Source organism: Ambystoma mexicanum, chromosome 12 (genome assembly GCF_040938575.1).
Source record: "Ambystoma mexicanum isolate Mex_15411 chromosome 12, UKY_AmexF1_1, whole genome shotgun sequence".
NCBI lineage: Eukaryota > Metazoa > Chordata > Amphibia > Caudata > Ambystomatidae > Ambystoma > Ambystoma mexicanum.
Genome location: NC_090936.1, coordinates 28,204,300 through 28,221,930, shown reverse-complemented (window position 1 = coordinate 28,221,930; position 17,631 = coordinate 28,204,300). Strand labels below are relative to the sequence as shown.

The 17,631-nt window shown below is 46.9% G+C and overlaps 1 protein-coding gene across 3 annotated transcripts in view; it reads right to left on the bottom strand.

Annotated features, from left to right (window-relative positions):
- PLXNB2 (plexin B2) overlaps nucleotides 1–17,631 on the bottom strand; it is a 775,326-nt gene that overhangs the window by 46,900 nt on the left and 710,795 nt on the right. For all 3 annotated transcript variants that reach the window (XM_069627846.1, XM_069627845.1, XM_069627847.1), the window contains 2 exons: nucleotides 7,289–7,445; nucleotides 4,275–4,375 (listed from right to left, as the gene is read on the bottom strand). In XM_069627846.1, coding sequence (XP_069483947.1) covers nucleotides 4,275–4,375; nucleotides 7,289–7,445 — 258 coding nt within the window. The remainder of the gene's footprint in view (nucleotides 1–4,274; nucleotides 4,376–7,288; nucleotides 7,446–17,631) is intronic.

The following is a 17,631-nucleotide window of genomic DNA, read 5'->3' as shown; positions in this document are numbered from 1 at the left end:
AGCTGCGGAATATTACAGTTTGTTTTTCGAAACTCGAAAATGGGCGTCGACACAGGGCGTGCCAGTAATACTATCCCTAGTGCGACGTCCACTGTACCCACGTTCCCTCACGCGTGTAGGACCCTCAGATTGTTTTTTTCCGCCATACATGTCGGAAGCATTTCGCAGAGTTCCCTGGCTTTCAGCCATATTTTGCTAACTATCATATCATTTCCCCGTTTCTTCCACTCCCACGTCGAGACATCGAAGTTCAACGCCGGCCCGGAGAAGAAACAACCGTCGAGAGCTGCACAACAGACTTTGGGCCTCGGAAGGCCTCTGGCCTCGGCCCGGGCCTTGTAAGGCCTCTGACCTCGGCCCTGCAAGTAGGGAGAGTGGGGGGTAGAAACATACTCTATAGCTTTCTATATATCATTGGTATGACCTCAAAGCCTTGGCAGAGATTGGCGGATATCCTTCATCAGATGGTGTTTTCCCTCAACCGAGGAAAATCACAGTTATGCCTGTCTCAGGAACTGGTCTTCCTAGAGGTGCGTTGGAACACTACTGCAGCTTGTGTTCCCCAGACCCGAGAGGCTTATGTCCCTCCACAAGGCGGTGGGATACTTTCAGGCCAACCTTACCACCTTGGCATGGTGGTTCCAGCACATTCTGGGCCTTGTGGCCTCCTGCATGCTCATTGTACAGCTCACTGTACAACACGCTTGTCTCAAAATGAGGCAACCCGAGCTCCACCTGGCGGCCAATTGGGATCAGGAGACCAGGGCTCAGTTGGACAGAATCCCAATATCCCCACTCATGCTGCCCGATCTTTGCTGGTGGCTGATAGGAGGACATTGTCTCAGTGGAAGCCTCCTTCACCTGACCAGAGCCTATCCTGGTGGTGACAACTGACTCCTCCCTCTCAGGTTGGGTGGCCACTCTGGAGGGCTATGCGATTCATGGAGCATGGTCCAGGATGGAAGCCTTTTTGCATATCAATCTGCTCGTGCTCAGGGCAGTGGGTCTGGCCCTCAAAGCGTTCTTGCCCCTCATCATGGACATGTCCGTTCTGGTCAGGACAGACAATTATACTACAATGCTTTACCTAAACAAGCAGGGTGGCACTCCCTCCCCACACCTCTGCATGGAGGTGGTTCCGATCTGGGAATGGGCCCCGACGGTGGGGATTTGGATTTCGGCAGTCCACCTCCCGGGGGACAGCAATGCAGAACTGGACCAGTTCAGTCACTTGGGGTTCAATACCTATGAGTGGGAGTTGCACAATGACTCCTTGTTGCCCCTGTTCCAGCGTTGGGGGCATGCAGACCTGGATTTGTTTGCATACCCTCTGAATTCGAAATGCCCCAAGTTTGCCTCATGGGCCGGTCGGGGGTCACTGGGAGACACCTTCCAGATCTGTAGGCACGAATGTAGGTGTTATGAATTCCCATCCACCCCTCTGCTCCAACTGACCCTCTGCAAGTTCCAGTCCTCCGTGGGTTGCAGCTTCGTCCTAGTTGCCCCCCACTGGTCTTCAAGACCCTGGTTTTGGATCTGCAGCATTTGTGCTGCCAGGGTCTGTCCATCTTCCGATCCCCTTCAGGGTCTTCATGATGCGGCGGGGCAGTGGAACATCCAGAGCCAGTCAAACTGGCCCTGGAGGCCCCCTTCCTGATGAGCTGAGGCTTCAGAATGCTCAATTTTTGAATGACAACTGGGACATCATTCAGCAGGCCAGGAGGCCCTTGACTCGGTCCCAGTATAAGAGCAAATGGCCTAGGTTTAAGCCATTGGGCTCGTGACAAGGGTCTGGGACCTTGTTACCGGTTCTTTGGATTACGTACTGGCTTTTTCAGCACGCCTGCCTCGTTCTGAAGTTCAGGTGGATACTGCTGCACGTATTTGGCGGCCATTGAGACTTACAAGAATTCCCGTGAGCATGTGTTTTTTCAGCAGCCAACCAGGGGGTTAAGGCCCACCTTAAGGGGTTGTCTAAGCATAGGCTGCCACCGGTTTGGGACCTCAATGTGGTTCTTGCAGCTCTGCAGCGCAAGCCCTTTGAGGCAATGGCCTCTGTGGACATCCGCTTGGTGACACTAAATACAGTTTTACTGGTGGCTCTCACCTCTACATGCAGGGTGAGTGAGCGGCAGGCGTTGTCCTCACGCAAGCCTATCACTGCGTTTCACAACATCAAGGTCATCTTGCGTTCTCACCCAAATGTCTTGCCCCAGGTGGTCTCTCCATTTCATCTGAATCAGGAGATCTGCCTGCCGGTGTTCTTCCCGAACCCGCAGTTGGAGGCAGAGAGGGCCCTGCATTCCTTGGACCTCAAGAGGGTCCTCAATTTTCTCTCTCTCAGACGAAATCCCCAAGAAGTCTGAGGCATGGTTTGTGAGTTCCAGCTCTCAGGCTTCCAAGGCTTCCATGGCTCGTTGGATAGTTCAGGCCATTTTGGAGGTGTACACCGCTATGGGCAGACCGGTACTCGATGGGATTCATGCCTATGCTGTCAGAGCCAAGGCCACGGCCGCGGCGTTTCAGAGACATGCTTCTTGGGATGTCATCAGCATGGAGACTACGTGGGCCACTCCTTTCTGTAAGCACTACTCACTGGACACCAGTTCCAGGCGCAATGCAGAGTTTGGTCAGGCGGTTCTGAAGAACCTATTTGCTTCGCCCTAGTTATGAGGCAGGTTACCACAACACCACCGTATGTTTCTTGTTCGGTGGAATCACCCACAAGGATGGAGGAAAGGGGACGGGACATATGAGTAAAAGTTTCTCACCATAGTGACTAGAGTACTCCTAGTCTATAGTCCGGTTTCCTCCATACGTCCCACAAGCCTTCCCTCGCTAGTATGCCAATGGCTAATCTATAATAGGTGTAGCCAGGTAGCTAAGCGTCCGATGTGTTCAAAGGGGACTGAGGTAGGGTGCTGGAGGTTGGGGAGTTCTCACGCCCGAGGCTGCGCCCCGTGCGCTATTCTTAATTTAAAAGGGGAAGCTCAATGTTTCCCTGCCAAAAATTCCAGTACCGTCCCCATGTTGGGGGATGCCCAAAAGGATGGAGGGAAGGAAGGGGACTATGGACTAGTACTCTAGTTACTACGGTGAGTAGCTTAAATGTTTTGTGTTGTTGGACTGCTTGTGCGTGTGTCTGTCTGTGCAGGAGAGGAGGGATAATGATTGTGGTGTGGAAGAGATGGGGTAGGGGAAGTGTTTGCATGACTGGTAGAGGAGGGGAAGGTGTTGGGAAGGGTGTGGTGGGTGATGAAAGGGGGGTTAAACCCCCAATTCACTGGAAATCCAGTGTGTGGGGTGGGATCATCTTCCGAGAGGGGTGGGGGGGGGCTTCAGTATGTGATATTTCACATTTTAAAGGCCACTCAAAATCAGATGAAATAATCTATCTTTTTTGTCTTCAGCCTTTAAAATGCGGACATATCACATAGAACTGTTGCCTCCTGACCATGCATCCTCTTCTCATCCTAGAGGTGTCCTGAGGTTGCTTGCTCTGGAGTATTCTTAATCTGTTCTTCATTTGATGTCTGAAACAGATTCCTAAGCACTGTGACCAACCAAAACTAAATCCTGCGTTTTGGAAAACCATCTTAATGCTCACTTACATCCTGTGTGTGTCTGAACAAAAAACACATTTTCACTATACAAAATCCTTAACTATTGGCTTTACTAACTATCTTAAAAACAATGCTTTCAGATATAATTGTGATGAAGTCTTTAAATAGTTAATTTGCAACACTTTCCAACTTCAAAGCTGAAATGTGTTTTTGGCAGGCATTGAACTGAGCGTGCACTCTAAGACAGTGATGGATGATTACTGCTGCTTCCCTGTCAGCTGTAAAGTCTGAAAGGCCAGACTTCCTGTCTCTTATTTTGCAGTTTACTGCTGTTCAATTTTGAAATTTGTCCCAACTTGCAAAACATGTGTACTCCTTGCAGCAACCACCAGCCCCCCACCCCCTTCCTCTCCGGCACTATGCGCAACCTCTGCATATCGTAACTAAGCATTCCGTCAGATTGCAAAAGACTGGAATATGGATATAAATAAACAGCGCACTCAAGGACATTGGATACATTTTAGGTGACAATAAATACCTAAGAAGTTTGCAGACACTGTAAACCCAAATTCATATATGTAAAAATTAATGTTGAAATAGATGGGACAATGTGCATGTGACTGAACTTGGTAACGGAGAGAGAACCCCTAATGGCACATTTAAGAGCCATCTGTATTTCGTAGTCGGTGCTGAAAGTAATGTCTGACTTACGTTATAGTGTTTCAGCGTATTGAACCTCTTCCACCTGCCATCGCGCTGGGAGGTCAAATCCACATCGGACAGAATTTGCGCCGTGGAGCCTGGACGCCACTCTGAGAGAGGAACCAACAACATTGATAACATTTTAGCTACAACTATCTACCTATTTTTGCTTTTCCTTGTGAATGCAGTGATCAGAGTCCATGAGATACCCAGCCAACAAGGTCAAATGTCACCATAAGTGAACCTTGAAAATCAACAGGACTATAAGGATATACGTGCACTCTAGATTATTGCTGTCATAGTGGCCCACACATAGTGCTGTGAAACATTCATTATTTCAAGTCAAATAGATACATTTATGAATGAAGTGTAGACAATTGATTGGGGTGCAACATTAATTTCCTAATTGGCAGAGCATCAACACTTAAACATTTTTTTTTTGTTTTACAAGTAGGTAAAGAAGTTATGTATCCCAAAAGACAGGTCAGACTAGATGAGGAGAGCAAATCTAACACCGAAACTAACTGCACATCCATACATGGACACATTACTCTTATGTTGTTCAAAACCAAAACTAGTATGTGTTGGGGCGATGTATCATCTTTATGCCTCATCCCCTCTCCTAGTGAGAACCCCAGCACTTTTTGCTGCACTTCTGGACCTTTTTCCTTAAATCCTGAATGAGTGGAGCCTTTTTCCAGTCATTCATTCATTCTTGTGGGCTCTGCCTTTTGGAACCATATTCTTTGTATTCTACAAATACTATGGAGTCTATCTACTCCATAGCTCTTAAAGGCATCTGTGTTTTACGACTGCAGCACACAGCTCCTTATGGGCAGTGTTGCTGGGCACTGTTAGGGACCTCCTTTAAGATTATTTTTCTATATCCTCAAGTAACTACAGTTCTCAAGGATAGATAGATACTTAGTATCTCTCCCAAAAACTTTATAGTCTGGGAGATTGGCACACACCACCTTAGGTGGAGGGCCAAATGGATACCCAATATCCCCTCTGCTCCTGTGACTTGTTATTCACATAGACAATCTCCTAATTATGGCTGGTGGCAGTGGACGTGTTGTACCAATTATTGTGTAATTTTTATATCGCAGGCTATGTCCATAGCATGGGTAGTGCACAATAGGGGCACCCAAGTACCAACTCGGGGCCTCCCTTCTTTTTTAGCCATTACTAGGGTGGTTGGTCTTTGTTAGCCCTTCTACCATTCTGGGAGGGGGAGATCAGTGTGTGTGTTTTGCCTTTGGCGTGAACCCTTGTGTGTCTGGTCCTCCAGTGTGTCTGGGCATGCAGGAAGTGGGGGAGGAGCTCCAACCCCCCTGTCCTTTGTCTGCCAGAGTGCCTGAATAGGACCAGCTCCCACAGGAGGACTGGCTGTCCGGATTGGACAGCCAAATGCCCCTTTATGTAAAATTCTGAGAGAAATTGCAGAGGAGTGTGTGCTGGGACAGTATAAAAGGTGAGGCTTCTGGAGTGAAAAGCAAGTCGACCACTGGAAGCTGAAGAAGACGACCAGAGATGCTTATAGACCCTTTGCAACACTGAAGCAACCACTGCTGTCCTGCCCACGTTTTCTGTGCGACAGAGGAGCTCCGAAGAGGACATTTCCTTCCCTCTGGCTGGTGGGAACAACCAGTCTCAAGACGAACTTTGAATTGAGCCATCTCCCGAGGTCAGAAAACGCACCAAAACCGCAGAATGAACCAAGAAGTTGTTGAAAGTCCCCAGGTCCTCCATCTAGACTGCTGCTGAGAGATCCCATCCATTGTCCTGCCTTCAGTTAACAGACCAAGGATTCGGGAAGTCCAGTCCAGAGCTGCAACATTGCAGAGCAACTAGCACTAACATTTTCTTCTAACCTAAGGTACTGTGGGGAAAATTTGTATTGCTTATCTGATTCCAGAAAGTCACTCCAGAGTGATGGAGTGCACGTAGAGGTGTCCAGGGCAACATCCTCTTACCTCCGACCTAAGCTGCTGCTTGTGTTCCTTCATTGAGTACTATTTAGGGTCTACATCTTTATACTCAGGGGGCCAAGTGCGGCTCTGCCAGATTCCCATACGCGCGCACCCACTCTGGAGACGACATTGAAGCCAGTAAATATGAAGGCGCTGTGCATCATGACCTTAGTTCCTTTTGCCCCTGCACTCTGCTCGCTTCAGGAACACCGCTTCATTTTCAAAGTTTTCTGGCTTTTTCAACATTATTCCGTAGCCATCGGAGTCTTCAGGTTTTAAACCCTGCATCGACTGCTTGAGAAAGCCATCCTGGTCAGGTCAAGTGAACAATCCATCGCCTTTGCTCAAATCTGTGTTCCATCTTAGTTGGAGTTTTGCAACTCCGGGGATAATGCCACAACATCTGCTAAGAATGATCATTAATATGTGCAAAAGTCAATTAAAACTACTCTAGAGCCTTTGAATGTTGGCCTGACGAGTAAAATGCAAAAACAAAGGACACTCTGCAGTCACTAGCTGTAAATACCATGGTGAACCAAGCTGGCGGGCTACTGCTTTGTGGGCACAGCAAATAGATCGGTAAAACATTCCCAAATGTCGCAATATTAAAAAGAAGTAAAAAATAGAACAGTGGAATGCAAGCTCAGGTCCACTTTAAACAAGTGTGAACTTTGAAGAGCGGGAAACATTTTTTACAGACTGATTGCAAGGTGCTGTCTTCAGATAATTTGTCAACAATCTAATGTACAATTCTGTGTCTCAAGTGAGAGGAACCCTTGCCTTTTGTTTACTGTCTCAGAAATGACTCACCTGCCCACTTTGATTAGGTGTCAAGAATGTACACTTGATCTTCCCCCTTTGTGTGTCTGGCGCTATGTAAATATTTCCATTTATTCCAAACACATTATTAGGTACAAGAAAAATTCAATCTATAATCGAATTGAAGTGTGATAAATGATCCCACTGCTGCAATTTCCAAGTAAAGGTCCATGAGGTAAGCAGTACTAACAGAGTCATTAATATTGTATTAGCAAATTTGTATTCACTTACCAAGAGCAACACTATCGGCCTTTGGCCTCTGTGAAAATGGGATATTTCTGTAAACTTGATCAATGATTTTCTCCTTGACTTGGGTCATGGTATCACAGCTAAGCACTTTCACCGGGACAGCTTCCACTCCCTCATCTTGGACGATTACATTGACTGTCTGTGAAAAAGCACATTAACTGTACAGTTACACCAGGGTGTTCAATAGACTGGTGTAACATTTCCCTGGGGGAAGAGAGAGTTAATATTTTTGCACCGTAACTCAATCAAGATCCAAAAAAGCTTGGACGTGGCAAATGACAAGCTGCACAAAGCAGCAAAAATCTTTGTTTAAATGGAACGGGTCTACTACACAGCAGTCAGCAAGTGTAAACCAATTTTAATTTTCTAGATAATTAATCTTGAAATACATAGGTTTCACTCTCTCCATTGACACACTTGGGAAAACATGGATATATTCAGGGAACATTTTGAAACCGAGTAGGATAATTTATGAATAAATCATAAATCCCGAAGCAACACAAAGTGACTTTTCTTGAACACTAAAACACCACCATTTAACACCTAAGAGGGGTACTAATCGGAAATCCTTTTCTTTCCTACTAACATTTCAACAAAGCGGGCATGGGAACCAGGGTACCTCGACTCCATCTGAAACATACTTCAAAGACAAAATAAGTGGGAGGATCCCCTGGTCTGGAGAGAGCTGAGGGTGTAGGCGGTGGTGCAGTTGCAGAGAGATGCTGTTGTAGCAATGGACAAGAGAGTACTGAGGAAGAGGATAAAGAGGAGGAGAGGAATAATGAGGAGAGTTCAAGACAGGTTGGAGAACGAGATAATCAATAAGTGGGGGTAGTACAAAAGAGTTTGGAAGAGAACACAGAAGGAAACGAGATATTGGAATAAGTCAGAAGTTGTGAAAAGAAGGAAGGCAGAAGTGAGGTAAGGGAGAAAGAAAGAGGAACACCTGAAGAGAAAAAAGAAAAGAGTTGGCAAGTAAGAGATGTGCCTGGGAGGAGTTGAAAGCAAGCCCAGTAATGGTGCAAGGTTCCCTGGAGGTCTACGGCCAATAGCAGTCAAGTCAGTCAGTCTAATAACCCCAGTCTACCCATTGCCTGGGAGGAGTGTGAGGATAGGCTAGCTTGTGGAGGAACTGTGAGGTGGTCAACCGAAAGATAGCCCAAGTGTCATAGCTGAGACCTAGAGACAGTCACCCTGGCACGAGTGAGCTTAAGTTCTGCAAAGAGGACTTTTGCTTGGATAACAGTATAAAGCACCTGAGACAGGGTCACATTAGGCCCTAACCAGGCACCTAAAGACTGTGTCACCTCTTGAAAAACTTTGGGAATCCTGTTGGTATGAAGCTTAAACCTTCAACAGTAATGTTTGCTTCAACTCAAAGAAGCTACCCAAAGCCAGGCCGCAAAGAGAGGCTCAGCAGGAGGTTGTACTACCCAAGAAGGTCTGCAATTAAGAGATGCGAGTGATGCTCGGTAGAGAACAAGAAAGAAGGACTATTTGTTTTAAGAACCTTTTACTTGTGGGTCCAAGAAGAATGGACCAATCACGTGACTCAGTCTTTGTAACTCAGTGACATCTGGGCAGACGCAGGTGGTGACAGGGGGATTACCAGATGAGCCCTTAATACCCAGACTTGCCGTTCCACAGAAAGGGATCCTGGAATATGTATCCCTGAGGCTGTTCGTTTATGTGATCTTTTCTCCAACCTTCTGGAGAAACCCTTTGCCAGAACCCAGGCCCCCTTTGTTCAGAAACCTCAAATAATAGAGACACGTTTTATACCAATTCTTACTTGTCTGGTTCCGTTTTCCCCGGTCTCTTTGCGACAGTGTTGTCTGAGGGCACAATTTCTGGGGAACTTTGTGGCAAGTGGTGAATTTAAAAGCACACTGTGCTGGTCACATTGTGTAAAACCACTAGCTACATAGTCTACTAAGTCTGGTCCACCTTGTGCTGTCAAGCCAGCAATTTGGGCATTTCCCTATGTGCCAACCCAAGCCTGGGTGTGTGCCGTTTAGGGGTGTCACAGTGTTAGTTTTATAGCGGTACGATAACCTTCTTGCCAAATGACGGTATATCATGGTTATCGCGGTATAGCAGGTGGAGTTAATTTATATAAACAAATATTTTCTTAAAAGGTCATACATTGTCAGATTTATCATCACAAACAAAACCAGGCACCGAGGGCCAGAATTTGGCTTTTCAACATACTTTCCACTGAAATGCTACCCCTTTCTTCCACCAAACACCACAAACACAAGTGTGGAGAGGAGTGGGGGTCGTGGGGGCATGATGCAACTGGCAAAGCAAACTTAATAGCTTTTCTTAAGTGGTCATTTAGGCAATTAGCTCCCCCACTGGCTACTGGTGAAGATTAACATGTTGCCATCTTGATAACCTGCATGCCACAGATCAATGGAGGCTGATGGTAGTATACGCTTGTGCGCATACACACACACTCTCTCTTTACGTTACAGCCTTTAGTTTACTTGAGGGACAAAAGATGTTCAGTAATCATGGACATGTTACACTTTGGTATGGCAGCAGGCAATACCCACAGAGATGAGTGTATTTTGCGGTGTGACTTATATGTAAATTTAATGATAGAACCAGGGAAATCCCCCATTGTCCTATGTTAAGAAAACATTATCCATTATAAATATATAAACCCCAAAGCCGCCAACCCAAAGTAAATCCTTTTCCTTCTTGGCACTGTATTTATTCTTCCTATTGCTAACATATTGATTTTGTGTCAGGCACGTGTGGCTTTCAAAATGGCATTAAAAACTGCTCCAACTGAAACTACTTGTACCAAAAAAAAAAAACTTTTTTTACATTGCCTTTTTGAATTTGAATTTCTTTAACTTACCATTAAGTCAATGCTTTTTAGTTAACTTACAAATATGTAGGCAGCATTGTCCAGCTGTATCAAGGTAGCATTTTGAAACATGTCTCTGCACATGTTTAGCTGACCCTCCAGGAATCTAAGGCAGCTGCAGAATTGGTCTTTCATGGCGCTCACTCGATCGCCTTGAATGAAAGAGTGACTAGTGGAAGTGTTATAATGCACATTTTGAGCAATGAGCTTGCTGCTCAGTCACAGGTCATCACTTTGAAAATTGACCTCGACTTGCATTTTTTTGGAACCACATGCCATAGGCATCAGGACCCCTCGCTGCGACAAAAAGTTTGTTTTGACCATTGTGATGCGAGTTCAGAGGGAGGAATGCTTTCATGGGTGGTGTCACAAATTGAGAATAAACCTAAGAAATATTTCACCCTCATTGCTCTGGATACTTCAAATTAAATGTAGAATCTGTCCTGTCTGCTCGAGTCCAGTGCCATATGCAGAAGGCAGGTAGGTAGGTGAAGGATCAAGCGAAGCAACAACTCTAGTGCCAAAGTGCAAATCTACACAGAGGACAGTGGACGGGTGGGCAGTTTATTTACTAGCAGGAAGCACTGCTAGGCCCAGTGCTCACACAGACTACAGCAGGGTCGGACTGGGGCATAACATTAACCCTGGCACCAACATAAAAGTGGCACATAGTTGCAAATGGGAATTCATTCCTTTTGGAACACTGTTTGAATAGTACCCAAGGGGGAGATTTTTGATAAAATGCGATGCAAATTGGACATTTAAAAGAATATTTATTCAGCAACAGTGGTCAAAACTAAACTATTACCCGCATAGTGAAGTCACTCATCAAACTGGCACACTTTGGCCAAAAAAGTGCCCCACTTTGTTCCAAAAAACTGGCACACACAAGCATTTCGCCTTTTTGGTTCGGCCATTGGCCTATTGCCAAAAAGGCCAGTCCATGCCTGGTCTACAGAGATAAAATTGTTTGTGCACATGTATCAGAAGGGCATCCAGTTCATTCCCCCTTTTAATTCTGGGATGTGTAGTTCCCCATCTTTCAAATTGCTGCGAAAACTACAATTCCCAGAATTTTAAGCTAAAACAGAACTGGATGGCTATCCGATCCATGACCATGAGAAACTTAAGTTCCTTGAATCTAAGCCTTGGGGAGAGTAATTTGATATGCATGACTTCATTGGACGTCCTTTTTGTTTTACAATTTGCACAGCCAGAGCAAGGGCTGCTCCAATGTGTGTTTGCTCAGTGCAGTAGGACCTTAATTTACCGAACTAATGGCACATGATGCCGGGCCAGGCTGAATCGATATATTTCCGATCCTGCTGGCTGAGTGGTTGCTAAGCAAAGTGCTTCTGGCTGCACTGTTTTGCAAGTCACTGAACGTTTTATTACATTTTACATACTAACAAAAGGAAAAATAAAATGCTCACTTCATTTTAGGCCCTCAGCTTACCCTCGCGATGTCCCTGTGGTCTTGCTAATTTCAAATTGAAAATCGGGACAATCACCATAGAAGATCTGACCTGTAGCGCAGACCAGCAGGACTGTGTGAAAACGTTTAAAATTTGTATGCTGCCTTTCAAATAAATAATGCCTGAAACAAAATAACTTTGTTCTAGTTTGCCCATGAAATCCAGGTCTGGCGGAGTCTATGAACTGGAGTCTCCGGTATGCTTATAGAGCTAGTCAGTCAGCTCATTGTTACCAGCTTTGCATGGGGAACACAAAGGTTCAGGCACTGGGGAGCTTTCAACACAATTTGCGCAAAGTAGGCTGATCTTTGACCCCATCACAGAGAAAGAGCAGTCACAGCAGCAAAGCTGCATTTACTAATGTGGCCTCACTTTTCCTATGCTCGTGTCTGCCAAACAAGGCCCCCTTGGCAGACGGCACATCCAACAGTACAAGACCAGGACTGGACAGCACTTGCTTATTGCAGCCTTTCCAAATCTGATTGAAAGGTGCACTTAATGGTAAAAACGGTATACCGGTATAAACAACGTGACAGTTATTGTTAAATTAATTTGTTCATGGTATCTTTAACGGTATACCGTTACATCCCTAGTGCCGTTCCTCTGATCACACATCACAGATCATCTTCCCTATTGAAATGCAGTTTTAAATTCCCAGATGAGATTCGTGCCCATGGATTTCAACTCTTATTATGTAAAATCATACCAGTATCACCAGGAACTCCGTTGATGAATACTGCAAGGGTGCCGAAGAAGGATGCGGACACAAAGGTGGCATGGTTTTGGTTATAGACTTATTTTGAGGTGAAAAGGATCCTTGCTATCTCTATCTTCTAAAAGGGGTTTCCCTGCCTCACAACTAATACTAAAAGGGTCTGTCAGAACGTCCGTCAAAGTAAATTCCACTGTCCTATGTCACAACCTACTTTTGTCCCTTACATTACAACCAAAAAGGTAAATGAACAGAAAGTTAATTCTTTAAGGATAATGGCTCCCTTTTCCAGCTTCTTGGATGAGGTTCAACGAAATGTTCCTTCAAAACAAATATACCAGGGGGAATGACTCTCATCCCCGGACTTGCAGTCTTTACACAATGTTCTTGCCAGGAGAATGGCTCCCTTCTGCAGGTGTGGCTTTGTACAATTTCAATAGAACCAGGGGGAATGACTCCCTTCTCCTGGTATAGCTTTGTACAATTCACCACAAGGCCAGGGGGAATGAATCCCTTCCCCTGACTCATCAACCAACAATCCCAGAACGATGACACTGGTAGGTAGAATTACTTCAATCGATTGCTTTTCTTCCGCAGATTCCTCATCTGATAGATATCCTCATCCAGCTCTGCTGCTAGTTAACTTTTTCGACAGGGGGCGTAGTTCTTGACTCGTCCGTCAATCCGTCTTGCTCAGTGCTCGATCGTCGGCTACAGACGTGACGTCAGGCGTTGTATAAATACCACGTCAATACGCCCCATGCTTCAGTTCCTTTTTTTTTTACGCGCGCTTGCACTCTGCATTGGGAAGACGACTTTGAGTCGCTCTACATTTCTTGACAAAAAGTTGTCTATTTTCTTCAAAACCTTGACTGCAATGTCGTCTACTCACTGGATTTCTAGCTACAAGAGATGCACCGACTACCAGTCCAAAATGTCGATGACCGACCCCATACAACATATGCCTGTGGTCCTTGGGTGCAAGTCACGACACAGAGACCTGTGCTTCGTGCTAAGAAATGCAGTCCAAATCACTACGCGAGGGCTACAAACCTTGATTTGGGCCGGCCGTCTTCTAAATCGTCGGTGCAGTCACTCGTCTGGTCTTCTGAGGCCGAAGTGGAGGAGCCCACCTCCGAAAAGGGGAAAGAAAAGCATCACGAAAAATAAAGAAGCGGTTACATTCAAGAAACCATTCGTCGTCGTCTTCCTCGCGAAAGAAGAAGCGAGGCTACCGTCATTGATACAAGTCTAGCACGTTGTCAGAAGGATGTAAGCCCTCGGCTGGACCGACCACTCAGGAAGAATGGGAAAGTTTCAAGTCTGAAATGCTTGAAATGTTTTGAATTCAAGCTACTGGAGGTGCAGGCCCCCCACTACCTCAACTTACAAGCTTTGGCAGCAATAGTGCTGCTCACGACTGCACGCTAGCCATAGCATCGACGCTGACAAAGGCACGTGTACCGCTATCGGCTGTCCATCACAAGGCTGACCATGTGTCATTTAAGCCTTCCTCGGCGCCGAAAGGCATCCCATGGCCACGAAAGGTATTTCATCTGCGCCAAAAACCGTCCCATCGGCATCCGCAGGGAAACACTTGCTGCTGACTGTCGGCGATGGTTCCCGCTTGCCATTGTCAAGGTTGAGATTCTTCGACTCCATGTGGTCGATCTTTGGCATTGATCAGCTTGATGACCAAAGGGACTTTGACCCTATCTATTCTGGCAACGGCGGTGTCGATTACTTTGACGACCAAACTAATTCATTGGCTCTAGCCCAGGGATTATAAGATGCCAGTGACCTGGATACTTCTCCAGACCTTGAGTTTCAGCAGGGTCAGCCATACACGCATACTCATGAAAATTCAAGGCCTTGGTTGAAAGGGTAGCAGATACCCTTGGTTTAAAGTCTTCTGCTACACCCCTTCAAAACATACAGACACTCTGGACAAAGGTCCTGCAGTTGAGCATAATATGCCATTTAACTGTACTATAGCAGACCCATTAGCCTCCTTATGAAGTATCCTTGAACAATCCCCTTTGTAAACTCCAATTTCACAGGGAAATATAGGCCGGCAAGAGGAGACCCTTCTTCCCTCGCTACACACCCTTCTCCAGAAGGGCTTGTTATGCAAGCTAGCACAATGACCACCAGACCTACAGCATCGACATCCAATCTGCCTCCGGATAGAGCAAGGAGAAATTTGGATGCAATGGACAAGAAGGTTTTTACTTCTGGTACATTGGCGCTCGAAGCCACCAACGTAGCCTGCGGATTTGCAAAATACTCCTTTGGCTAGTGGAAATCTGTGGAGTATGCAGCTCGGTACGTCTCCGAAGATGCAATGCAGGATGGATTTTTACAGCTGGTGGAGAATTGAAAGGAGGCAGCCAAGCGTTGTTGCAGACGGGCCTGCACATGGCGGACTGCATTGGCCGTTCAATGGGGTCAGCAGTAGTTATAAGGCGGCAATCCTATTTTAAAACCTCTGGCCTCTCCCCAAATGTTCAGAGCACACTACTGGACATGACTTTTGAGGGAGATTTGCTTTTTGTTCAAAAAGCTGATCACTCTTTGGAAAAACACAAGGAGTCTAAAGTTAACACTAAATCGCTGGGCCTAGCCGCGCAGCCGGCCAAACCTGCCTTTACAGCTTTGCCTCAAGAAGCTGAGGCTACAGAGGGTATGCACCGTACGGCAGGAAGACGCAGCTTTCACATGCCAGGCAGGCGCAGAGAGACCTCTAGAGGCCAGCAAACAGTGGCGGCTACGCCCTCTAAGCTGCTTTGATTTCCCCTCCCACGACTTACCGGTTGGTGGACGGTTGGTAGGACATTGGCCCCAGTGGCAGTAGATTACCTCCAATTCCAGGGCCCTGCAGTTGATTCAGTGGGGTTATTGTCTGCCCTTTTTAAGAAAACCACCGGACAGACCCCCACCGCCACCAATCCAACTAGGACAGGAGCTCCAGGAAGAACTGAGAGCCCTGTTGTCAAAGGGTCCCGTGGAAGAGGTACCTCCCGAACAGAGAGGATCAGGCTGGTATTCCTGGTATTTCCTGGTGCCCAAGAAGAGAGGAGGTCTCCGTCCCATTCCAGACCTCAGGGCTCTCAAGTTCCTGAGGAAAGACAAATTCAGGATGGTGACGTTGAGAGAAATTCTTCTAGCTCTCGAACTTGAGGACTGGTTGGTGTCAATAGACCTACAGGATGCTCATTTCCATGTGGCAATACATCACAAGAAGTTCCTAAGGTTCCTCATGGGGGGGAAAGCACTGTCAGTTGAAGGTGCTTCACTTTGGGTTGACCTCCGCTCCAAAGGTCTTCACCAAGCTCATGGCGGTAGTCGTGGCTCACCTCAGGAGATCCAGGGTCCATGTATTTCCTTACCTGGATGACTGGCTGATCAGGGGGAAGTCAGTGGAGCAAGTCTTGTCTCATCTAGAGGACACATGCCTACTGCTGCACAGGCTGGGCTTCTCCCTGAACTTGAGGAAGTCTCATGTGACGCCAGTCCAAAGGCTCCAGTTCATCAGAGCAGTCCTAGACACTCAAATAGGGAAAGCCTTCCCTCCCGAGGAGGGAGCCAACATAGCACAGATGGTACATTTGTTCGGAACCACGCTACCTTACCAGCGGCTTCCTTCCTCTGCCTTTTAAGTCTCATGGCATCCTGTATTTTCTAGTGTCGGAGGACAGACTGTGCATGAGATCCCTTCTGTGGCTCCTAAGGGACCAGTGGTCTCAGTACCAGGGAGCGCCCACAGATCGTTTCAAAGTGTCCAGACCACCACAGCAATTTTATGGCAGGGGAACACTTCTGGCTTCCTTGGCCTCAGGCCCGAGTGGTCATGGATGTGTCTCTGAAGGTTTGGGGCACTTACTGCGAGGACTTGCAGGTGAGTGGTCTTAGGTCAGCGACAGAAGCCAGATGGCACATCAACAGGCTGGAGTTGGGGGCCATCAGTTTAGCCCTGAAGGCATTCGCTCTGTCTCTCAAGTGGAAGCAAGTCCTGATTCTAATGGAAAATACGGTGGCCATGCACTACCTTAACAAGCAAGGTGGCGCGCGCTCCCGTCCCCTCTGCAGAGAGGCGATGCAGCTGTGGTTCTGGTTACTAGAGAACCGGATCTCTGTCCCGGCAGTTCATCTAGCGGGGGCAGAGAACACCTTGGCGGATGTTCTGAGCAGGCAGAGCACGGTCTCACCCGAGTGGGAAGCTTGCCAGGAAGTCCTAAAGGAGGTCTTCTCTCTCTCTGGGTTACCCCGATAGTGGATTTGTCCACCAGAGGAGTCCAATGTTTTGCTCGATGGAATTCCCAGCGAAAGGCTCACTGGGGGGCCCGTTTCTGGTGTACTGGACCTTGCCGCTCTACACTCCCCCCTGTTTGCCATCATTCCTTGGGTTCTCAGGAGGGTGAAAAGATTTTGAGCAACCATTATCTTAATTGCCACAGACTGGGTGAGGAGAACATGGTATTCCTATCTCTTGGATCTGTCCATCTGTCCACCTCAGGAGTTGCCTCATCGTCTGGATTTCCCAACCCAGTCGGAAGGTCTGGTGTTTCACACAATCCCGAATTTCCTCAACCTACATCCATGGCTCTTGAGAGGATGAGATATGACTGGGACCTCCCACGCACACCTTTCAGAAGATCTCTGTATGCTTGGAGGTGGAGAAGATTTGAGCTGTGGTGCAGGGAATGCGATATCAACCCCATCTCTTGCCCTCATCGCTACAGCGATAGAGTTCCTTCTGGCACTGGCCTCAGCAGGCCTTCAGGTTACCACAGTCAATAGATATTTCAAAAAGGTCTCTGGATCAAGGTTCTTTCTTTACAATCCCGGTTATGGCCCAAAGCTCCTTGTGAAGACATTTCCACCAACTCCCCTTTTTGTCCCGGACTGGGACTTAATCTGGTTCTGACATTCTTGATGTTGATGGCAGCTCTTTTTGAGCCCATGCATTCCTGTTCCTTGAGACTGTTGTCTTTCAAAACAGCCTTTTTGGTTGCGATCACGTCAGCCAGGAAGGTTAGTGAGTTGCAGGCATTGTGTTGCAAGCCGCCGTTGCTCCGTTTTTTCGGGAAAAAGGTTCCCTTAAAGTAAGACCCGGCTTTCTCCCGAACGTGCTTTCCGAGTTACAGCTTTCCCAGTCCAGATATTTACTGGTCTTCTACCCTCCACCACACCCCTTCCAAGGAGAAGGAGCAGTTCCACTGTTTAGATTCCAAAAGAGCCTTGAGCTTTTACGTCGCTA